Genomic DNA, 22,845 nt, shown 5'->3' with positions numbered 1-22,845 from the left:
CATCCCTTTGTTACTCATCTGTGGATTTGCAGATCGGTAATATGTTGGATTTGTCTTCTATATGAACAACATAGTGAAGTGCATTGTGGGTATTCGAATTTCATCAATGGAAGTAGACAAAGTAAAATGTCTCGATACCATCAGGGTTAAATAGATAAGGCAGTAGGTACATTAGCTTATGTTTTGAACGAACTGTAAATTAGTGTCGACACTTGTATAATAATGCTTTTTGCAAGCAACTTCCTGAAATCAATGCATGCAGCATAGCAAAGATAGCTAGAGATCTAGCTAACGTTGTTACTTACAACATCCGTACTGGTGTACGTTAGCTGATAGTACTAGCTAGGCCATCGACTTTGGATACCAACAATATAGATGTAGCTAGATTGGTCTTTGGTAGGCTATATATCCGGCATAATATTGACTATGTGCCTAGCCAATTGCACATTTTCTTAGCAGGTATCCGAGGAATTCATAACCAGCTGACCATCCATCAATATTGAAAATGGATGGGTCAGAGAAAACAGAAGTTGGTGAGGAATTTTCACTTACACCGTTATATTGTTTCTAGTTTCACATACATCTCATCCAGATTGAAAGATGGAACCAGTTGTTGGAGATCATCATGCAAATGATTTGTTCCTGACATTTTTTTCTTTGATTTCAGCGAGAGCAAAGTCATTCTGGGTACAGGTGGATGTGGAACAAGCATTTGATGAGCTGTATGAATATCTGACACACCTGAAGCATGCCATCAAGACCTGCACTGCTACAGACAGAGGTACCATATATACAGTACACACACACACACACACACACACACACACACACACACATACTGGCCATTGATGCAATAATTGTTCTGTTTTTGATTTAGAATATGTCCAGGGGATGAATATGATTACCTTATTGGATTCCGGGCTGATTGTGACACCGGCAACTACAGACCCAGCTACAACTACAGCCCCAGCTACAAATACAGCCCCTGCCACTGGGAATGAGTCTTTTGTGGAGGTGGTTATTGGTGCAGGTACATAGCCTACTTCACGCCCAGTATATCATTAAAGTATTGGATTGATTGAATCCAAACGTGGTCTCTGAGCTATCCCAATATCTCAGTTTGCTGCTAGCCTAACATCTTCCCAACATCTGTCTCCACCACACAGAAATCCTCACAGTTTCAGTCCCTGATATTGACGACCCCCAGACTCCACTGCCCCCCCAACAGACAGAGCCCGTCTCCCCTCCCTCACCCCTCCGTTACGATGGCTCCATCATCCCCTTATCGCCACCCTACCCCAACAGAGAGGACCTCACGGCTCCCTTGCTGCCCCTCCAGCTCCCCTACCAGCTCCATACCTGCAGCCAGGCCTGTGTGCCCCACCTGCCCCCGTCCGCACACCACTTCCGGGGCCACAACCCACTCAGGATCCCCCTACTCTGCTCCTTCCAGCGGCAGTGTGCTCCCACCCCACCTCTCACTACAGGGATTGAGACCGATTGTGATGGGACTGAACCAGACTCTAAGGGGGAGGGCTCTGAGAATTCTGAGGGTGCTGAGTTGGACTCTGAGGTCACGGAGCGGGGCGTTGTTTACAAGGCTCCATGTGGGCTGAGTCTCTGCACCCCAGGGGAGGTGCTATGCTTTCTGTTTGCCACGGAGAGTCACGGCGTTCTGCAGGTGGATGACTTCACCTTTGACCCCCTGGTGCAGTTGGAGTGTCTGCGGCCACCGCAGTGGCGCCCACCCGGGCTGGCCGAGAGGGATCTGAGCCGGGGGTCAGAGCCAACGCCGGTGGAGTTGTGCCTGCGGGAGGAAGGAGTGAGGCCGGAGGACTTCCGCTACAGGAAGGAGCGTTGGCCTCACGGCTGTTTCCTCAGTTCGGGCCCACTGTTCACCACCTGCTGCGACTGCACTGACGGCTGTGGTGACACAGAGAGCTGCGCCTGCTCTCGGCTAACCCCCGGCGGCAAACACTACTCCCACCAGAGACTGTCTGAGCCTGTGCCCCAAGGGTGAGTTGGGCTGGGCGTCTGGGCCTTGTCAGCAATCCGGCTGTGTTAATGTCCTTTGTGTATCTATTGTGCCTGGTGAGTGCATGCCATTACCAACTACTCATGGGATATGTATCTGTGTGTGTCTGCTAGGCTGTACGAATGCGGTCCATGGTGTGGGTGTGACCGTGGAATGTGCCAGAACCGTGTGGTTCAGCGGGGTCTGCGTGTCCGGCTGCAGGTCTTCCCCACCGGAAACAAAGGATGGGGGGTGCGTTGCCGTGACGACCTGGACAGGGGCACGTTCGTGTGCACATACGCAGGTAGGGAAAAGTGACAGTTTGGTCCTGTACGCTTAAAATGATTGTTCAGCGAAAATGTACATACAGTGGCTTGTGAAAATATTTCCCCCCTTGGCATTTTTCCTATTTTGTTGCCTTACAACCTGGAATTAAAATGTATTTTTGGGGGGATTGTATCATTTGATTTACACAACATGCCTACCACTTTGAAGATGCAAAATATTTTTTGGGTGAAACACACAAGAACTTGAGCGTGCATAACTTTTCCCTAACCCCCCCCCCCCCCCCTAAAGTCAATACTTTGTAGAGCCACCTTTTGCAGCAATTACAGCTGCAAGTCTCTTGGGGTATGTCTCTATAAGCTTGGCACATCTAGCCACTGACATTTTTGCCCATTCCTCAAGGCAAAACTGCTCCAGCTCCTTCAAGTTGGATGGATTCCACTGGAGTACAGCAGTCTTAGTCGTACCACAGATTCTCAATTAGATTGAGGTCTGGGCTTTGACTAGGCCATTCCAAGACATTTAAATGTTTACCCTTAAACCACTCGAGTGTTGCTTTAGCAGTAGGTGGTGAACCTCCGCCCCAGTCCCAAATCTCTGGAAGACTGAAACAGGTTTCCCTCAAGAATTTCCCAGTATTTAGCGCCATCCATCATTCCTTCAATTCTGACCAGTTTCCCAGTCCCTGCCGATTTTCAAAAAATATGGTGTTCTCAGATTGATGAGAGGTGTTGGGTTTGTGCCAGACACAGCGTTTTCCATGATGGCCAAAAAGCTACATTTGTCTCATCTGACCAGAGTACCTTCTTCCATATGTTTGGGGAGTCTCCCACATGCATTTTGGCGAACACCAAACGTGTTTGATTATTTTTCTGGCAACTCTTCCATAAAGCCCAGCTCTGTGGAGTGTACAGCTTAACGTGGTCCTATAGACAGATACTCCAATCTCCGCTGTGGAGCTTTGCAGCTTCTTCAGGGTTATCTTTGGTCTCTTTGTTGCCTCTCTGATTAATGCCCTCCTTGCCTGGCCCGTGAGTTTTGGTGGGCAGCCCTCTCTTGGCAGGTTTGTTGTGGTGCCATATTATTTCCATTTTTTAAATAATGGATTTAATGGTGCTCCGTGTGCTGTTCAAAGTTTCAGATATTTTTGATCTGTACTTCTCCACAACTTTGTCCCTGACCTGTTTGGAGAGTTCCTTGGTGTTCATGGTGCTACTTGCTTGGTGTTGCTCCTTTCTTAGTGGTGTTGCAGACTCTGGGGCCTTTCAGAACAGGTGTATATATACTGAGATCATGTGACAGATCATGTGACACTTAGATTGCACACAGGTGGACTTTATTTAACTAATTATGTGACTTCTGAAGGTAATTGGTTGCACCAGATCTTATTTAGGGGCTTCATAGCAAAGGGGGTGAATACATATGCACACACCACTTTTCCGTTTTTGAAGTTATTTTTTGAAACAAATTATTTTCTTCATTTCACTTCACCAATTTGGACTATTTTGTGTATGTCCATTACATGAAATCCAAATAAAAATCAACTTAAAGTACAGGTTGTAATGCAACAAAATAAAAACACCAAGGGGGATGAATAGTTTTGCAAGCCACTGTATTTGCATAAGAACCATCTCTTTAATAAAGGCTCAACTGTGGATCTAAATCAAGGATCTGAAACGTTATTAACTTCCCTTCCTTTCAGGTGTAGTTCTCAGGGCAGGACTGGACTCCGACGAGCCCCTCCCACCCAAGCGCCAGAAGGTGGACCTTCCCTCCGACGACGAGGTGGAGGTGGTAGATGAGTGGCTGGCGCCGGCAGGGGAGGGACGAGTGCCTGCAGAGACCCTGGAGCCCTCACCCCCCTCCTCACCTCCTGACGGGCTTCATGTGCCCGTTATCCAGAGGCCCGTGGTGGAGCTTTCTCCACAGATACAAGCAGTGTTGGTGGGGAGCTCCCTGCCAGTCCAACCTCTCACAGGTACTGGAAACTGGGCCAACGGATGCTTCAGGGGGCTTCATGGGGCTTCATGGTTCCATTAGCCTGGTTACACCAGACTGACTGCTGCACTCACCATTGTTCCACTGGTTTAACCAGGCTATGGTTCCCAATGATGAACATTGAAAAATGAGGCGTTGTGGGTGCCTAGATAATATGCAGTCTAACTTATTTTCTTTCTTGTTACACTTTTCCTTCTTCAGGCATGGAGGTTGAAGAGGGTCTGGAGCAAGAGAATGGGGTACAGAAGCCACAGCTGAATTCCCAACCAGACATGAAAGAAGTGGACATAAAAGAAGTGGATGTGAAGCTGTCTGTGTCCACAAGCCCCAAAAAACTGGGCCCAAAGCAGAACCCTATGGAGCACCTGTATTACCTAGATGCCACGAAGGAGGGGAACGTGGGAAGGTTCATAAATGTAGGTGTATGACGGTGTGACTATCTACTCCCATTCTTTAACCCACCCACTCATAACCTCTGACATCTTGTCTCTACAGCACAGCTGCGACCCCAACCTATTTGTGCAGAACGTCTTCACTGACTCTCATGATCCAAACTTCCCCGTCATCGCCTTCTTCACCAGCAAGTAAGTGTCCGGAATAGTCCCTTTTTAATGGGTAATGATTTTGTGATAAAACTACGCGATTGGGTTGATGTATCAGTACCAACAGCAGATTGTGTTTTTTCTATATTTTCCTGCAGAGTGGTGAAGGCGGGGACTGAGTTGACCTGGAACTACTCCCACAGCCCTGACAGTGACCCGGAACAGAAAGTGACATGTCAGTGTGGCTGTGAAGGCTGTCAGGGACTGCTGGCCTGAACCTTGAGATGAACACAGAAACAAAATACTCCATTATAGCCTGCTTCTACACCCATTACATAGTCAGTTTGTGCTGTAACCAAATCTGCCTTCAGACCAGGCCACAATGACCCCAAGATGTGTATGATCGTGGACAACCTGTTATGCTTTGCCCTCATCACCTTTGTCTATTAACCTGTAAGTGAGCCTTTGTATACTTAACAAAAATAAACTCAGCAAAAATAGAAATGTCCTCTCACTGTCAACTGCATTTATTTTCAGCAAACTTAACATGTGTAAATATTTGTGTGAACATAAGATTCAACAACTGAGACAGAAACTGAACAAGTTCCACAGACATGTGACTAACAGAAATTGAATAATGTGTCCCTGAACAAAGGTGGGGTCAAAATCAAAAGAAACAGTCAGTATCTGGTGTGGCCACCAGCTGTATTAGGTGCTGCAGTGCATCTCCTCATGGACTGCACCAGATTTGTCAGTTCTTGCTGTGAGATGTTACCCCACTCTTCCACCAAGGCACCTGCAAGTTCCTGGACATTTCTGGGGGGAATGGCCCTAGCCCTCACCCTCCGATCCAACAGGTCCCAGACGTGCTCAATGGGGTTGAGATCCAGGCGCTTCACTAGCCATGGAAGAACACTGACATTCCTGTCTTGCAGGAAATCACACACAGAACGAGCAGTATGGCTGGTGGCATTGTCATGCTGGAGAGTCATGTCAGTATGAGCCTGCAGGAAGGGTACCACATGAGGGAGGAGGATGTCTTCCCTGTAACGCACAGCGTTGAGATTGCATGCAATGACAACAAGCTCAGTCCGATGATGCTGTGACACACCGCCCCAGACCATGACGGACCCTCCACCTCCAAATCGATCCCGCTCCAGAGTACAGGCCTCTGTGTAACGCTCATTCCTTCGACGATAAACGCGAATCCGACCATCACCCCTGGTGAGACAAAACTGCGACTCGTCAGTGAAGTGCACTTTTTGCCTGTCCTGTCTGGTCCAGTGACGGTGGGTTTGTGCCCATAGGCGACGTTGTTACCAGTGATGTCTGGTGAGGACCTGCCTTACAACAGGCCTACAAGCCCTCAGTCCAGCCTCTCTCAGCCTATTGCGGACAGTCTGAGCACTGATGGAGGGATTGTGCGTTCCTGGTGTAACTCGGGCAGTTGTTGTTGCCATTCTATTCCTGTCCCGCAAGTGTGATGTTCGGATGTACTGATCCTGTGCAGGTGTTGTTACACGTGGTCTGCCACCGCAAGGACGATCAGCTGTCCGTCCTGTCTCCCTGTAGCGCTGTCTTAGGCGTCTCAGTACGGACATTGCAATTTATTTCTTTGGCCACATCTGCAGTCCTCATGCCTCCTTGCAGCATGCCTAAGGCACATTCACACAGATGAGCAGGGACCCTGGGCATCTTTCTTTTGGTGTTTCTCAGAGTCCGTAGAAAGGTCTCTTTAGTGTCCTAAGTTTACATAACTGTGACCTTAATTGCCTACCGTCTGTAAGCTGTTAGTGTCTGAACGACCGTTCCACAGGTGCATGTTCATTAATTGTTTATGGTTCATTGAACAAGCATGGGAAACATTATGTAAACACTTTACAATGAAGATCTGTTAAGTTATTTTAATTTTTACGAATTGTCTTTGAAAGACAGGGTCCTGAAAAAGGATGTTTCTTTTTTTGCTGAGTTTTAAATGCAACAATTTCATTGATTTGACTGAGTTACAGTTCATATGAGGAAATCAGTCAATTGAAATAAATTCATTTGGCCCTGACCTCTGGATTTTACATGACTGGGAGTACAGATATACATCTGTTGGTCACAGATACCTTGTGACAAAACTGCACATTTGAGAGGCCCTTTGTCCCCAGCACAAGGTGCAATGGTATAATGATTGTGCTGTTTAATCAGCTTCTTAATATGCCACACATGTCAAGTGGATGGTTTATTTTGGAGAAATGCTCATTAATAAGGATGTTAACAAATCTGCAGAAAATGACAAAGCTTGGTGTGTATGGAACATTCATGGAATCTTATTTCAGCTCATGAAACATGGGACCAACACTTTACATGTTGCATTTTGGTTCAGTGTAGCAGTTTGTAGAGTATGGGGCTTGTAACGCCAGGGTAGAGGGTTCAATTCCCGGGACCATCCATATGTAAAATGTGCACATGCATGACTAAGTCTCTTAGGCTAGAAGCATCTGCAAGATGGCATATTTTAGAAATGATACCATTGTATGAGGTTGAGCCAAATACCATTGAGCCAAATCAAGATGTGTAGATTAAGTAGTCACTGAATGCTTTTAGTGGACCAGTTCAGTTGACTGCGTTGTCAACTAAGACCTGTAGAAATGTAAAGCATTTGAAGAGGTTCAACTGTCTAGGAGTTTACCCAGTTGGAAATTCTAAAGGAAATGTTTTCCACATCAAAACCCTAGAACACTTACATTTAAGAGGCAAATGTAGGCCAACTAGGGTCTTAGTACAATACTTATAGGAAACACAAAAATAAGTGCACTTGCAGTAAAAACATTGTACATTTAAAACTATTGACACTGGATGTCTTTGGCAGTACAGTCATCACTAGACGCCTCGTCAGTCTTCTAGAGGAGCAGCACGGCTTGGGATGTTCGGAAGAACACACACAACAGAATTGTGAACGCCGCCATGTGTTCAGCTCCTCACAGCCAATTGGATGTGCCGGGGAGCAATGCGCCAGTTGTGTCATGGGCAGCATTACCCGACAACTCGAGAATTTATGAACAGATGGCAGCGATGTAGCTTGTGTGCAGATGCAGTTTCCCGGCCTTAGACGGCGAAATCGGTCTACATAAACTGGCGACCTAGCGGAGCGGCGTGTCGGTCTTTTTGGTGACAGCTTTCTTTCCACAACCAACCATCTTGGGGAATCTGAGAAGCAGAGTATAAAGTGTTTGTGGGCTGTTGAAGTAATTGACAGGTGTATTACATGGTCAGGTTTACCACCAACAGGAGGGATACAAATCTCCCCAAATATTGAATATGTTGAAATGCTATTTCACGCTAGCACTATTCTTACCGTTTTTGTAGAAAGCAACTTGTTTTTTATAATGGGAACAATTACTGGTAATTGAGTGCGCCTGGATTTGAGAAAAAAAGTTAGGCTCGCGCCCAGCTGTAAAGTCACATGGCACAGGTCCCTGATCACGTGACCGCAGCATACAAAACACTCCTCGTTCCTTTCTTTCTACATGTGTTTACGACGTTCTTATACCTCGGTGGTTTATGGAGGAGATGGAAGTCAACATGAACACATTGCTGGCAGCAGGGCTTCTACTGCTTTTCGCTATGCCCGGCGAACTTTACAGAATCCCTCCGCACGAGGAAGTCGCCAGGATGGCTAGATTCGTCGCCAACCAGTGCAACTGGGCTTCCATGGCCACAATATCGACCCATGAGCCAGTGCAAGGACAACCCTTCTCCAATGTGTTCTCTACCAGTGACGGGCCAGTTGGGTCTGGGACTGGGGTGCCCTACATGTACCTCACCACTATGGAGATCTCTGTCCAGGATTTAAAGGTGGGTAGGACACTTTCTGTCAATGGCAACGTTGGAAAGGTATAGATCACTGTTGTTGCCAACAATGTCAAGACAATACAATGACGTAAAGTCGATGACAGATAAGGTTATTATTTGCATTATGTCGCATACTGTAAGAAAAAGTCATTGTTCTATTTGTAGATGACACTTCATTTCTATTTAGAGGCATGACTGAAAGTTGTTAAATTATGCAACTCATTGGCCCGTCATGAGTCAGCTGCTTTTGGGGAGTGACACAGCAATTTTTTTGTAAAGACGTCACATTTCAGACTTATGTTGATGGTGGCAATGAATTGACAGCTCCTAGTCTGACCCAGCCAGCACCATGTATGCCAGTTTACGACACACTCTTTGGGCTCAATCCGATCCGCTTTAGCCAACATCCACATAGTGGTTGTTTTGACGGTGTCAGATGTTGAACTGCGTTAGAGCTGTCCAATCCACAAGCGGCTCCTGTCATATACCTAAAGCGGGCAAAGCCATAGGCTAAACGTTTAACCTTTTTCTCTAATATAGAACCTACACAGGCCTATATGTGTGATGCCATTCATAAGGGATGTGCTGAAGAGTAAGGAGATATTGACTGTGTGTTTCAGGTGAACCCCCAGGCTTCCTTGTCCATGTCCCTGGCCCAGACAGACTTCTGTAAGAACCAAGGATACGACCCTCAGGATCCCCTTTGTGCCCACATCATCTTCTCTGGCTCTGTGCTGGAGGTGAGGGTTAATGACATACACACACAATCAGTCTCACTTACTTGTATAGAGTTTATCTTCATGAATCCTCACTGTTCTGTTTACCTGTATGTCTCTGACAGATTAACGGTACAGAGGCCACCTTTGCCAAGAAAGCCCTGTTCAGCCGCCACCCTGAGATGGTCGACTGGCCCACTGACCACAACTGGTTCTTTGCCAAGATGAACATCACCAAGGTGTGGGTTCTGGACTACTTTGGAGGGGTGAAGACAGTCACCCCAGAAGACTACTTCAAGGCTACACCCTACAAGGCTACACCCTACAAGGCTACACCCTACAAGGCTACACCCTACAAGGCTACACCCTACAAGGCTACACCCTACAAGGCTACACCCTACAGGAGACACCACTGAGTGAGTAGCTATTGATGCTTTTCTCTTGCCTCTGAGGCCCTGTCCAGAAACGGCCCCCAGCCTCTGACACTGGATCAGTGACTAGGGGTTTCACTGCCTGGTGCAAATCATCTCAGGATGCACTGTTGTGGAGTGTACCTCTGAAACAGAGTCTGATTGGTCAGATGTCATGGTGTTTGATCAATATGGTTTATTGTCAGGAATGAAAGTAATGAATAGCACAAAGTGCATGTGACAAAAATGTACTGAGTCACTGTTTTAGTTTACAGTGGCTTCAGAACAGCTGACTGTTGTATTTCTGTCTTGTGATTCTTTTAGGAGGACACCACAGTCAGTTTGATGCAGAGGAATCGTAAGTTTTCCATAGTGATCTAGAGGGCAGGGGATGATGGACCCAATATTTTGAACGATGAAGCCATTTTTTGTAAAAAAATTTCCCCCAACTAAATTTGCTCAATAATGGCCATTTGCTGAATTCCAAATAATGTAATATCTACTGGGGTGTCTGTGGGGGAAGGGGGTGGTTTGGAATTCAGAGTTTCTCTCATATGCTTCCAATTGAAATGTATGGCTATAGGGATGGATCTCTGTGTGTAATTGCATGAGTGAGCAGGTTATACCCTTTTAGGAAGCTCTCTTGTTGTGAAATATAATTATTTTAAGAAGGACTGCCTTCGTTGTTTGGGAGTTCATTTGGCTTTTGTAGATATAAGAAATAATTGCCATCACTCTCCCATGTGAGCAGTCATATGCAGTGTTGTATTTTTACCACAAGAGGGGGAGGTGTGAGGATTGGTACAGACAGAAGCAACTGGCTTGAAGGGTAGTTTGACCAAATTACATCTGTTGTTGTAGTCAGGAGGTGATTGTTTTTGTAATGCCATTTGGGGTATGCCAACAAGGGTACTACCACTCCATTTCTTTTGGACAATGCCACCAATAAGCTGTAGCAAGGTAAACAAACCCACATTCTGGGTGGCAGACGCTAGCTCCATAGAATACCTTTAATGTAGGTGTCCATCAAATTAGAATAAGTTGTAATTTGGGTGAACCATTTCTTTAAAGCAAAGGAAAAACATGACGCTCTTGTTGAATTAAATTGTGTGTTATAGTTAGTGGTATGTGTTGATTATGAAGCATTGCACTTGTCATCTACAAATCCATTTCTCATTTTACAAGTAAACCTTTTTTAGTCTAGTCTTCATTTAATCAGTTTGGGTCTAATTAATTTAAAATCAATTTCATGCCAAAATATAACAATATGACATTCATTTAATACAAAATGTATTCAGTTTTACAACTTCACTTCTGATTTTTGCTGGAATTTAAATACATATATGTTCTATGTGAAATAAGTATTTTATAAATATATGCTACTATATTAAATAAAATAAAACCATCAGTGCCTGAAATGGCTTCAGAACCTTTCTGATCACCACCTGTAAAACAAACTGATTGAGGTTTTGATGCTGACACGATACATATTTTTGTAAACAAAATGATGGATGATTTGTATAAATAAAGCTATATTTTGTATGTATAGTACTTTCCTTTCCTTTGTTCTTGTTAAATGTAATATTTATCTTATTAAATAATCAGGTTGGTTATCCCATGTAGGATGCAAGTAAGCATGACTGGTCACACTGGGCTATTAAGTAGATGAGTCCAATAGAACTAATAGCACAGAGCTCTTCAGTCACTGGGCTATTAGGTAGATGAGTCCAATAGAACTAATAGCACAGAGCTCTTCAGTCACTGGGCTATTAGGTAGATGAGTCCAATAGAACTAATAGCACAGAGCTCTTCAGTCACTGGGCTATTAAGTAGATGAGTCCAATAGAACTAATAGCACAGAGCTCTTCAGTCACTGGGCTATTAGGAGTGAGCCATGACGCCGGCTCCAGCACTGGGCAGGAGAGGCCTAGACTAGCACAGAGCTCTTCAGTCACTGGGCTATTAGGTAGATGAGTCCAATAGAACTAATAGCACAGAGCTCTTCAGTCACTGGGCTATTAGGTAGATGAGTCCAATAGAACTAATAGCACAGAGCTCTTCAGTCACTGGGCTATTAGGTAGATGAGTCCAATAGAACTAATAGCACAGAGCTCTTCAGTCACTGGGCTACTAAGTAGATGAGTCCAATACAATTGTATAACACACAGCTCTTCAGTCAAAAACATATTCCTCTCAACATTGACAGGAAGTGCCTCCTTTGAGTAATGAGAAGGAGCCATGTCTTTAGAGTTGAGGATAAGGGAAGTGTAGGCCAGGCTGAGAGAGGCGTGTGTGTCTGTCTTGTGTAACCAGGTGGAGGAACACTAAGCCACTTCCTGTACGCTAAGGCGAGGAGCCGCCAGCGAGTCGAAGCATCACTCAGCCTCAAGCAGCTGCTGTAGGAGGACAACACCACCCCAACACAAAGAGAGACAGGAGAACGAGAGGTTGCCCACAAAACCCAGCTTTGGAGGGCCATCATCCCCCAAGGCCCAGGAAGACAGAAGAGAGGACAGCAGAGAGGAGTGTGGGACGGTTTCTAAGAGAAGGGCCTTGACCGCACCCATCCAGAGTGGAGCGATGGACCCTCGGAAGTGGACGGGAGGCCTGCTGGTCCTGTCTACTGCACTACCCTATGTCGGTAAGACCCCTCCAAACCCTGTTTCTCTTTGCACCTGGGCTCATCCCTGACCCCTGTCAATCGGTGCTCAACCATCCGAAGCCTCCAACAACCTGGTATCATCAAAGAGCTGGTGTAACTCTGTAGTATTTAGCTGAAAGTCTAGTTTACTCATTATTGACCACTATACAGCTGTACAGGCACCCACTCAAATGGAGTCGTACTACCTATGATGCCTGCATGGTGCTTTGAATGCTGGCTGGGTAAAACACAGCTCACTCACGGTGGTGTCCTCCGTTTCTCAACAAGAGTCAGCCATCTTTGATGAAGCAGGAAAAGACAAACGAGAGAGAGCAAAGCACAGCACTGAAGTCATATAGAGGGTTTAATAAACACAAGAGTTCCAGATTCTCACACAGGTGTTTAGAACCAGGGCATATTGTTAGAGGAAATAATAACTTGACCTGTATTTAACTTCTTGGCCCTGAATGAAGGGACTTTTTTGCACCACATTTACTACTCTCTCCATCGTGTCAGTGCCCTCACGTTGGTTTGGATTGGCTTTCAAATGTTACGTTACTGTAAAGTGTGTGTGTGATCTGTATTGTACACAAGTGAACAGACGGGCAGAGACCCGGCTCTGACTTTGAGTTGGGTTTTGATCATGTGGAGAACAGAGGTGTCTTCTGTCTCCTTCCACTCTGATTGTTGTGTTTTCTCATCAAAGGGGACAGATTTTTTTTTTTTTAAACACGCCAATTTAAAACATCTACCTAGATTTGTTAATTCCAGTAAAATTATCATATTCTTGTTTCCTGTTCCAACAGGAATTCTCAAACCCTCACTGTCAGTGTAAGTTACGGTATTGTTGTTGTATTGTTATATTTAAGCAATAAGGCCCGAAGAGGGTGTAGTGTATGGCCAATATACCATGACTAAGTGTTGTTCGTATGCGCAACGAGGAGTGCCTGGATAAAGCCCTTATCCATGGTATATTGGCCATATACCACAAACCCCTGAGGTACCTTATTGCTGGCATAAACTGGTTACACATGTAATTAATTAGAACAGTCAAAATAAATGTTTTGTCATACCCATGGTATACGGTCTGATATACCACGGCTTTCAGCCAATCCGTATTCAGGGCTCGAACCACCCAGTTTATAATAAGTATGTGGTGCGTTACTCTGAATCAATAATAGTATTATATTGAAATTAGGGATAGTCTATCTGGACAAATACTGTTTTCATTGTGAGTAGCTATATACCTTGTCATTATCACTTAGCTCCGTGTCATAATGTAATGTTCTACCAGAAAGGGTAATGTAATCTTAGAACACAACCAGTGAAATAAAGGTTATGGTAAGGTTTAGAAAAGGAGGAGAGATAGCGTCATGATTTTACTTTTTCAACTTAATTTTTCTTCTCAAAGACAGAGAATGAGGGGTCGCTTGAAGAATATCTAATGTAGAAACATATTTTGGATTGGTTCACGCTAACAACTAAATTGCTAATGATTACTTCATTAAAAAATATATATTTCATAATTCTAACTTTCTGATTTTGCAGAGTCCGTGTCGGCGACGTAGGCTAGTCTACAGTATGTGTAACTGTTCGTGTGAGCGCTCGGGCCCCGTTGTTAACCAATTTGTATTTATTAGAGATCCCCCTTTAGCTGCTGCCATTAGCTATTCTTCCTGGGGTCCAAACACATTAAGGCACTTACATTACACATAAAACAAAAGATAAAACAGTACATCATATATCATTATTACACCACTACATATCTACAATACAAAATATATAATACAACAATATTACAATGTGTGTGTGTAGACTCTACACACACACACACACACACACACACACGTATATTGTTGTATTATATATTTTGTATTGTAGATATGTACACTGTAGAGTGTGTGTGAATGACAGTCAATGGTCAACTCTTTATTTAGATAAGCAATTTAAAATGCAGGGAAAGTTATGGTTACTGTACTATGCGTTTAAATAATGGTGGGTTCTTTTGGACAGTATAAAAGTGTCCTATTTGGACTGTAAAGATGTATAGATTACGATATACTGCCTACCTGGACAAGTCCTCTTACACGCTTATCAGAGAAAGTGTCAGTGTTGTTAATAGCGTCTCCACTTTGCACTTTACGATTTGCTCATTGTGTTTGCATTAGAGAAACTATCAATGTATATCAACTTCTCCATTTAATTTTCAGTTAGCGGTTCGCTCCTTTCTGCCTGTTGGCTGTGTCATTTTGGGGAAGCTTTGTTTTTGTACCCATCATCGAACACGAAGTGTCTGGTGTGAGATACATTACTGTAACCATGACAGGGTTGGTGTTCTCTCTCACTCATATCCCACTGTGACATAGAACTATGTAGGAGGGCCTTCTGTTTCCGCTCTGAACAACACTAGAGTTTGAAAGTTGATACTACCAGTTACACTATTAACTAATTAAATCCCAATGACAAAGGCAGGTCCATAAAATCTGAAATTACATGTAGTGATATTTATTTCATCACAGTGAGCAACTTTTGGGGTTTAAGATGCAGTTTATGTAAAATTACTAATGTGTTGATTTGCAGAATTTTTATTTTAAAAAATGCAATAGTCTATTCAAAATGTTTTAATGCAATTCATCCAGCTAAATTGCACCCTTAATCTTGTCCTGCGTGTTAAACTAAACTATGCTGTCATTGCTCAACAGGCTCTAAACTGATCAACAATCTCTGAAAAATAAAAAAAACAGATTTTTTTACTACTCAAATCATCTGATTATGCAATTGAAACATAAACAGTCTGTCTTCAGAGGCAAAAGCTGAATGGAAATGTATTCACGTCTTCAAACAGAGTTTTCCGTGGGTGAAATCACATCACTCAATGACGGTACATCAAAGTTGCTGAGTGTCACTTTTTAAACAAGGATTTTAACACACCTACTTGTTTCTCTCTTTCCAACAAACTTCTACCGAGAAATGACAGATGTTGATGTCACCATACTGCAAAATAATCTATCAAAACAAAGATTTCAGTCAGTTTCCTTTTAGGAGACCAGTAGATAGATGGTATGTTCCATCAACACGGTCACAGGCAGTACATGACGCTAAAGTTAGCAATAAAAGACCTCAGCAGCAAACTCTTTAACAACAATTAAAAAGCTTGTAACCTTTGACCTTTACATTCAAATTGTCGCCGTTTACCTGTGGCCACTGCACTGGTCAGGCCTGAGATGGACTAGACTGAGGCTACTATTCAATCAAACACACAATCCTAGTTTTAGGGGTGGGCTATTTCAAAATGAACTCTCCCCTTGCTGTAATAATCAATGTTGGATTCACATAATCAGTGAAAAACAGGCTAGGTTCCCACACAATGTAGCCAAATTCCAATATTTCTGTTTAAAATATATTTTTTCTTGCAAATTCACATACATTCACACACTCAAAATTGTGCAATATATTATACAACTGGACTCTGTAGCGTTCTCAGGGTTTGAGACACGAACTCTGACCGCAATGCAGAGAGAGAGATATGTTCTCATAGCGACGCAGCTGTTTCTTAAAAATAGTTATTAGGAAACAACCTGCAGAGTTCATCATGTCAGGTCTGATACACCCCTCCCCCCCCTCTATCCATGCCCCCCCCAGCCTCACACTCAAAGCTTCCTGTTTCAGATAATATCACTTCACGATAATCTAGCGATCTGCGATCTAGGACTTGACCGTAATCATACCTCACGGTTCATGGTGCTGGGGTTAATCACATTCCATTTAATTTCCTGTCAGTAGGCCTCTAACAGGACAGGTGGTTTCTCCATAGCCCCGTAATTCAGTTTGGAGTGTGGGTGTAGTTGACCTTAACTTATTAACGTGCACAACATGTAATCAGGGTTAACCTTCACTAGAACTTGTTCACATGTAAATGTGTTGCACAATGGAAGTATTGCACAATATGGTGCTATAAAGCATCACATTTGAGTATGAAGTGATGAAGAACACAGATCCATTTTTTTATTTACATCAAATGATGAACTATCTGGAGCAAGTACTTTGAAGTGGAGACAGTATTGCTGTTCCTGCCACATGTGTTTGGCCCTTTCTGCAGAGGCCCCTGAGGAGGCTTTAACCACACTAGGGTTTACCTGTGGTGGGAAGGGAGAGTGTGTCTGTGAGGCGACCACAGCCACAATCATGGCAGTGCTAGTGGAAACGTCACCCTCCTAGGTCAAAAGACAAAAAGTTATTGAAAACAAATCAATTGTTTACTGAACGACCTCATTTAGTATGTTTTGTAGTATGTACACATTAAAAGGTGCTACAAACACAGAACAAAGACTGTTCATTTAGTCAATCACTCACTCAATGTCCAATTCGGCTCAGTAAACTGTAGGCCATCTGTCGTTTAAACATCAGAATCACCTTTTATTCCTACACATGCCCAGAATATGACTTGGTGCTGCTAGCAATTAACAATGTAGTGAGAGAAACATCATTTACACAAACGGCTCTATTCAATCAGGTCCGCTTTAGCCAACATCCGCATAGCAGTTGTTTCGGCTGTGCCAGACGTAGAACTGCGTTAGAATCTCTCAAATGCACAAGCAGCTCCTGGCATTATACCTAAAGCGGACATCGCCATTGGCTGCACGGAGTTGCATGAACAGAAATCCCATGCAGCCTTGTTTCTAAGTCAGAACAGTGGAATGTGAGATGTGATCTACACCTCCATTATGATGATAGAAACTTTTTGGTTAAATGGTTTTCAATGTGAACGTCATTATTTCTATACAGCCTACACTTTCTCCCTCTGAACCTCTAACGCGAGTGGGACAGTGTGGCTTGTTTGTTGTTTTAAGGGTCAGGGTACAACTTTATGCTTCTGATTAACCACTTTCAATAGCTCTGCCTCCGTCCCACTTTCAATAGCTCTGCCTCCGTCCCACTTTCAATAGCTCTGCCTCCGTCCCACTTTCAATAGCTCTGCCTCTGTCCCACTTTCAATAGCTCTGCCTCCGTCCCACTTTCAAAAGCTCTGCCTCCGTCACACTTTCAATAGCTCTGCCTCCGTCCCACTTTCAATAGCTCTGCCTCCGTCCCACTTTCAATAGCTCTGCCTCCGTCACACTTTCAAAAGCTCTGCCTCCGTCACACTTTCAATAGCTCTGCCTCCGTCCCACTTTCAAAAGCTCTGCCTCCGTCACACTTTCAATAGCTCTGCCTCCGTCCCACTTTCAAAAGCTCTGCCTCCGTCCCACTTTCAATAGCTCTGCCTCCGTCCCACTTTCAATAGCTCTGCCTCCGTCCCACTTTCAATAGCTCTGCCTCCGTCCCACTTTCAATAGCTCTGCCTCCGTCCCACTTTCAATAGCTCTGCCTCCGTCCCACTTTCAATAGCTCTGCCTCCGTCCCACTTTCAATAGCTCTGCCTCCGTCCCACTTTCAATAGCTCTGCCTCCGTCCCACTTTCAATAGCTCTGCCTCCGTCCCACTTTCAAAAGCTCTGCCTCCGTCCCACTTTCTGAGGATAAACGACAGAACAGACAAAGGGTCAGGGAGGATGAAGGAAATGCATTTAAATGGAAATAACTTTGACATTGTGATGCTGTAGTCTTTACACAGAGCAGGCCTCAATGAAACAATTCACAAATTACCATTCAATCTAGCTGTGTTCTATAGCTGTTGCCATAGGTTTTATTATTTGCACAATTAATTAAATAAATTATTTGGATTTTGAAAGGCAAGGAAAACAAGCAGAATGTTCAATTCTGAACTCAATCATCAAGCTGCAAACATTTTGAATTGAGTATATCTTTTAGTCTCCTTGGATAAACGCATTCACCAAGTGACTACATTATTACTTGATTAGACTAAGAAAGCATTTCCTGTTGTAGTGCTTTGATGAGGCCCCTCTTACAAGGTTCTAACAGGGTCGTCTTCATTAGCGCACATCTTAGCAAAACATTTTGCAACAGGAACCGAAAACAAATGTTTATTATTGGACAATTTCAGGTGGCCCCTCCCTGTTTGTCTGTTTTCTTCCGTCCAGATACCTAATGAATACAACCCAGCACCAGTCTGCTACTGGAGCCCTGACCCTGTCTTCTATGAGTCACATGCTGTGTTCTGACATGGCTTTTAGTGCAGGTGACATGAGGCAAAGGACGATTTTCTTTTAGGCTGGTTGAACAACCCTGGTGGTACAGTGTTGCTAATGTAGACCACATATCCGCCCTCTCTCATTCACTGACTGGCACATATAGACTACTACATATCCTCCCTGTCTCATTCACTGACTGGCACATATAGACTACTACATATCCTCCCTCTCTCATTCACTGACTGGCACATATAGACTACTACATATCCTCCCTCTCTCATTCACTGACTGGCACATATAGACTACTGCCCAGCCTCCTCTCTCCTTCACTGACTGGCACATATAGACTACTACATATCCTCCCTCTCTCCTTCACTGACTGGCACATATAGACTACTACATATCCTCCCTCTCTCCTTCACTGACTGGCACATATAGAATACTGCACAGCCTCCTCTCTCATTCACTGACTGGCACATATAGACTACTGCTCAGCCTCCTCTCTCCTTCACTGACTGGCACATATAGACTACTGCATATCCTCCCTCTCTCATTCACTGACTGGCACATATAGACTACTGCACAGCCTTCTCTCTCATTCACTGACTGGCACATGTAGACTACTGCACAGCCTCCTCTCTCATTCACTGACTGGCACATGTAGACTACTGCACAGCCTCCTCACTCCTTCACTGACTGACATATGTAGACTACTGCACAGCCTCCTCTCTCATTCACTGACTGGCACATGTAGACTACTGCACAGCCTCCTCTCTCATTCACTGACTGACACATATAGACTACTGCACAGCCTCCTCTCTCCCTCACTGACTGGCACATATAGACTACTACATATCCTCCCTCTCTCCTTCACTGACTGGCACATATAGACTACTACATATCCTCCCTCTCTCATTCACTGACTGGCACATATAGACTACTGCACAGCCTCCTCTTTCATTGGTGCAAGCGGACAGCAGATTGCAGTAGAAAACATGCATCTCCACATCTACAAATACATGTGTTATTACTAAACAGCAAGGGCTCTGTGCATGGAGACAGTTACCTGGAGGTCACATGATCATCCAGACACACAGATCAAGAAATAAAGGAGAATTGTGAACTTCTCTGTATATGGAAGCACACACCTCTGTATTCACCATGCTGAAGGTCTCCTCCTATTTTCCCTCTGAAAGGGAGAGAACAGATGGAGCAGCACCACATACAGGTAAACTCAGTTCAAGGCTAGGTGTTCGGTATACTCAGTGTATACTGTATATACTTCTTAAGAGCTGAGACACTGAAACACTGTGGTCAGGCCTTAGGATGGCTGAGACACTGAAACACCTAAGGCCTGACCACAGTGTTTCAGTGTCTCAGCCATCCAAAGGCCTGACCACAGTGTTTCAGCCATCCAAAGGCCTGACCACAGTGTTTCAGCCATCCAAAGGCCTGACCACAGTGTTTCAGCCATCCTAAGGCCTGACCACAGTGTTTCAGCCATCCTAAGGCCTGACCACAGTGTTTCAGTGTCTCAGCCATCCTACATTTACATTTTAGTCATTTAGCAGACGCTGTTATCCAGAGCAACTTACAGTAGTGAATGCATACATTTCATACATTTTTCTCCATACTGGTCCCCCGTGGGAATCGAACCCACAACCCTGGTGTTGCAAACACCATGCTCTACCAACTGAGCCACACGGGATCCTAAGGCCTGACCACAGTGTTTTAGTGTCTCAGCCAACCTAAGGCCTGACCACAGTGTTTCAGTGTCTCAGCCATCCTAAGGCCTGACCACAGTGTTTCAGTGTCTCAGCCAACCTAAGGCCTGACCACAGTGTTTCATCGGCTTCTGTAATCCTGACTGCATCCTTATCGTCAGTCTCTCTCTTGAAGGGAGGCCAAACTGTTTCTAGATCAGATATGTCTTAGTGGAAATGACAGATAAGGAAGGGGGAGGGTGTATTTTGCAGTCCATGGACCGATACCTATCGTTTGGATGTGGCTGATTTGGTCTCTAAGCTTTAGTCAGTCCTGGTACAAAGTAAGTTGGAAATAGGTCTTTGCTGATGCCATATAAGTAACAGAAACACACACCTGGGGCTCACATAGGCAGTTATACCACCTCACACTCAGAACGTGTTGCAGCTGAGGAAACCACTGAACTAGATACAGCTCTACTCACCCCCACCACAAAAAGGCTTAGAGTCACAGCAACCACACGGAGCCTGACTGTCATATGACTGTCTTCCTGAGACGCACAGAGAGAGAGAAGTGAAAAAGTTAAGAAACTGTTTCTGTTCAGTACATGAGAAAGTGTGTGTGTGTGTGTGTGTGTGTGTGTGTGTGTGTGTGTGTGAGAAAGTGAGTGCACATAGACACATACTCATTCGCACACACACTTACTTCTATTCACCTTCCTGACATATTCTTTCAACCAGTGAGGGGTGGGTTTTACCTGGGGTGTTTGGTGTGTGTGTGTGTGTTTTCATTAATGTCAACGTCTCCCCTGCAGAGGCGATGACCCCACTGTACGACCCTAAACTCTGCTACATTCTGGATGGCTTCCTCCTGCTCTACGGTCTCGTCATCACTGGACTGTTGCTCAGAGAGAAAGTGAGTCCAAGTGTACACACCACTATATGGGTAGATGTAGATAAACCTCTGATTGGATATACAGGTACCAGTTTTATTAGGACCAGTTATTGTCTTAACATATTTGGCTGATCTCTCTGTCTTGTAGTTCTTCAAGGGCAAGATATTGGAGGATGATGATATCTACACTGTGAGTAGTCGTGTGTGTGTGTGTGTGTGTGTGGGGGGGGGGGGGGGTGTTGATGATCCTGGAACACTGTCCCTGTGTTTTCTAGGATCTGAAACCTACGGACGGAGGTGGTTATGGGCGAATAAACAGGGATCCAGAGAGTGCTGCAACGGCACGCGATGTAAGTGTGTGTGGATCTATATCTCGTGTAGAAGAATGAGATTCGTATTACCCCAATCATGCATCAAAAGCCTGATTCTGTGTACCTTCCTATATTATTCACAGAATCGCCGGAATAATGACGACACTTACACGGTAAGTGCATTACCCAACATACAGTATCATTTCATGTTAGTTTATAAATATTATAATAGATATGAATATGTTTCTCCTAACTCAGTGTTTCCCTCCGCAGTCCCTTAAAAAACCAACAGACGACACGTACAGGGAGATCGCTGTGAAGGACAAGCAGCGCCGCAGGAACAAGAACGACCAGGTGTACCAGGTGTGTAGATGAAGTTTATTTGTCGGATGCACAGGATACACATGGTTCACACAGTCCAACGAAACGCTTACTTGCACGTTCCCTATTGACCACGCCCCACCGCTGAAACCAACCAATTAACAAGGCCCGAATACACAAACATAACAGCCCTTGTTTCACTGTTAGTTTCTCTCTGAGGGGACAGTTGTAGGGAAGTAGATGAGAGGGAAGTGTGCAGTGAGAGGTTTGGAACAAAGTGGATGAGGCAAGGGTTTAGTGAGAGATTTGGGATTAATCCTAGTTGACGGTGTCCCCCCCCTCCATCTCTCTATCAGGGTTTGAGTGCCGCCACCAAGGATACCTATGACTCTCTCCAGATGCAGCCTCTCCCTCCGCCTCGCTAACAGAAACATCATGGAGGATCACGCCTCGTCCAGCGGTCTCTCCTGTTTACCTTTCTATCTGCAGCGAGTATACTGCTACAGTGTTGTTGTATGCAACAGTTCCATATCCCTCTTCTCAAATCATTTTAAATTGGTCAATAGTTAGTTATTTACCCACCAACATCTAATAATCACTGATATCTAGAACAGTCCTTGTTGTGTAAAAAGTATGTTTGCAGTTGTGTTAGTCCCTTTTTATCTTAAAGGCTTTTGTTGGAAAATCTGGAGACTTTTGCGCCAGTAACAATTTCATAACTGTCTTAATATATGAACTTGATTATATTTTATCACTATTTTATGACTTTAGCTCTCGTCTCTTCTCCCCATACACACCCAGTCTGTAACCTTTGACCTTAACTCATTCTACCGACCCTACTGACCCTTCCTCATTGGCTACTGCTTCTCTAGTTTATACCTGGAGTAATGTAATTAAAGAATAAATATGTAGGTTGTTATTTTGCATACAGTGTACAGTGTACAGTGTAATTGTGTTCCCTTTCCCCTCATGTTTATAATAAATAATGTGCCTCAGCACTATAATAAAGCCATCTCATTACAAAGATCTGATTATCAGGTTTGTCCTTTACCACTGAGTCTTCTTCTGCAAAGGAGAG

At 44.3% G+C, this 22,845-nt stretch overlaps 3 protein-coding genes across 4 annotated transcripts; all 3 read left to right on the top strand.

The window, feature by feature from the left end:
• The first annotated feature begins 74 nt into the window (after positions 1-74).
• On the top strand, positions 75-5,347 carry LOC106575750 (histone-lysine N-methyltransferase SETDB2). Of its 2 annotated transcripts, XM_045699222.2 has the most exons (10): positions 84-162; positions 457-533; positions 668-781; positions 878-1,030; positions 1,167-2,016; positions 2,149-2,318; positions 4,002-4,277; positions 4,499-4,713; positions 4,793-4,881; positions 4,998-5,347. In XM_045699222.2, the coding sequence occupies exons 2-10, from the start codon at positions 506-508 to the stop codon at positions 5,113-5,115; spliced, it is 2,013 nt and encodes a 670-aa protein (XP_045555178.1). In that variant the 5' UTR covers positions 84-162; positions 457-505; the 3' UTR covers positions 5,116-5,347. The 2 variants fall into 2 exon arrangements, with proteins under 2 accessions (XP_045555177.1, XP_045555178.1); XM_045699221.2 differs by having other exon boundaries at positions 75-533.
• A 3,045-nt stretch (positions 5,348-8,392) lies between these two features.
• creg1 (cellular repressor of E1A-stimulated genes 1) lies at positions 8,393-11,356 on the top strand. The gene is given in 4 exon segments (NM_001140523.1): positions 8,393-8,682; positions 9,300-9,419; positions 9,521-9,811; positions 10,130-11,356. Coding segments are annotated over 3 exon segments (696 nt in total). The 5' UTR covers positions 8,393-8,397; the 3' UTR covers positions 10,130-11,356.
• An 853-nt stretch (positions 11,357-12,209) lies between these two features.
• LOC100136514 (CD3zeta-2) lies at positions 12,210-22,709 on the top strand. The gene is given in 7 exon segments (NM_001123620.1): positions 12,210-12,446; positions 21,056-21,156; positions 21,284-21,325; positions 21,411-21,485; positions 21,590-21,619; positions 21,720-21,809; positions 22,124-22,709. Coding segments are annotated over 7 exon segments (468 nt in total). The 5' UTR covers positions 12,210-12,385; the 3' UTR covers positions 22,193-22,709.
• Positions 22,710-22,845: the final 136 nt, after the last annotated feature.

This window comes from Salmo salar, chromosome 17, assembly GCF_965601325.2.
Source record: "Salmo salar chromosome 17, fSalSal1, whole genome shotgun sequence".
NCBI classification, from domain to species: domain Eukaryota; kingdom Metazoa; phylum Chordata; class Actinopteri; order Salmoniformes; family Salmonidae; genus Salmo; species Salmo salar.
Note: the sequence above shows the minus strand (reverse complement) of the source record. Positions and strands in the feature narration are given on the sequence as shown.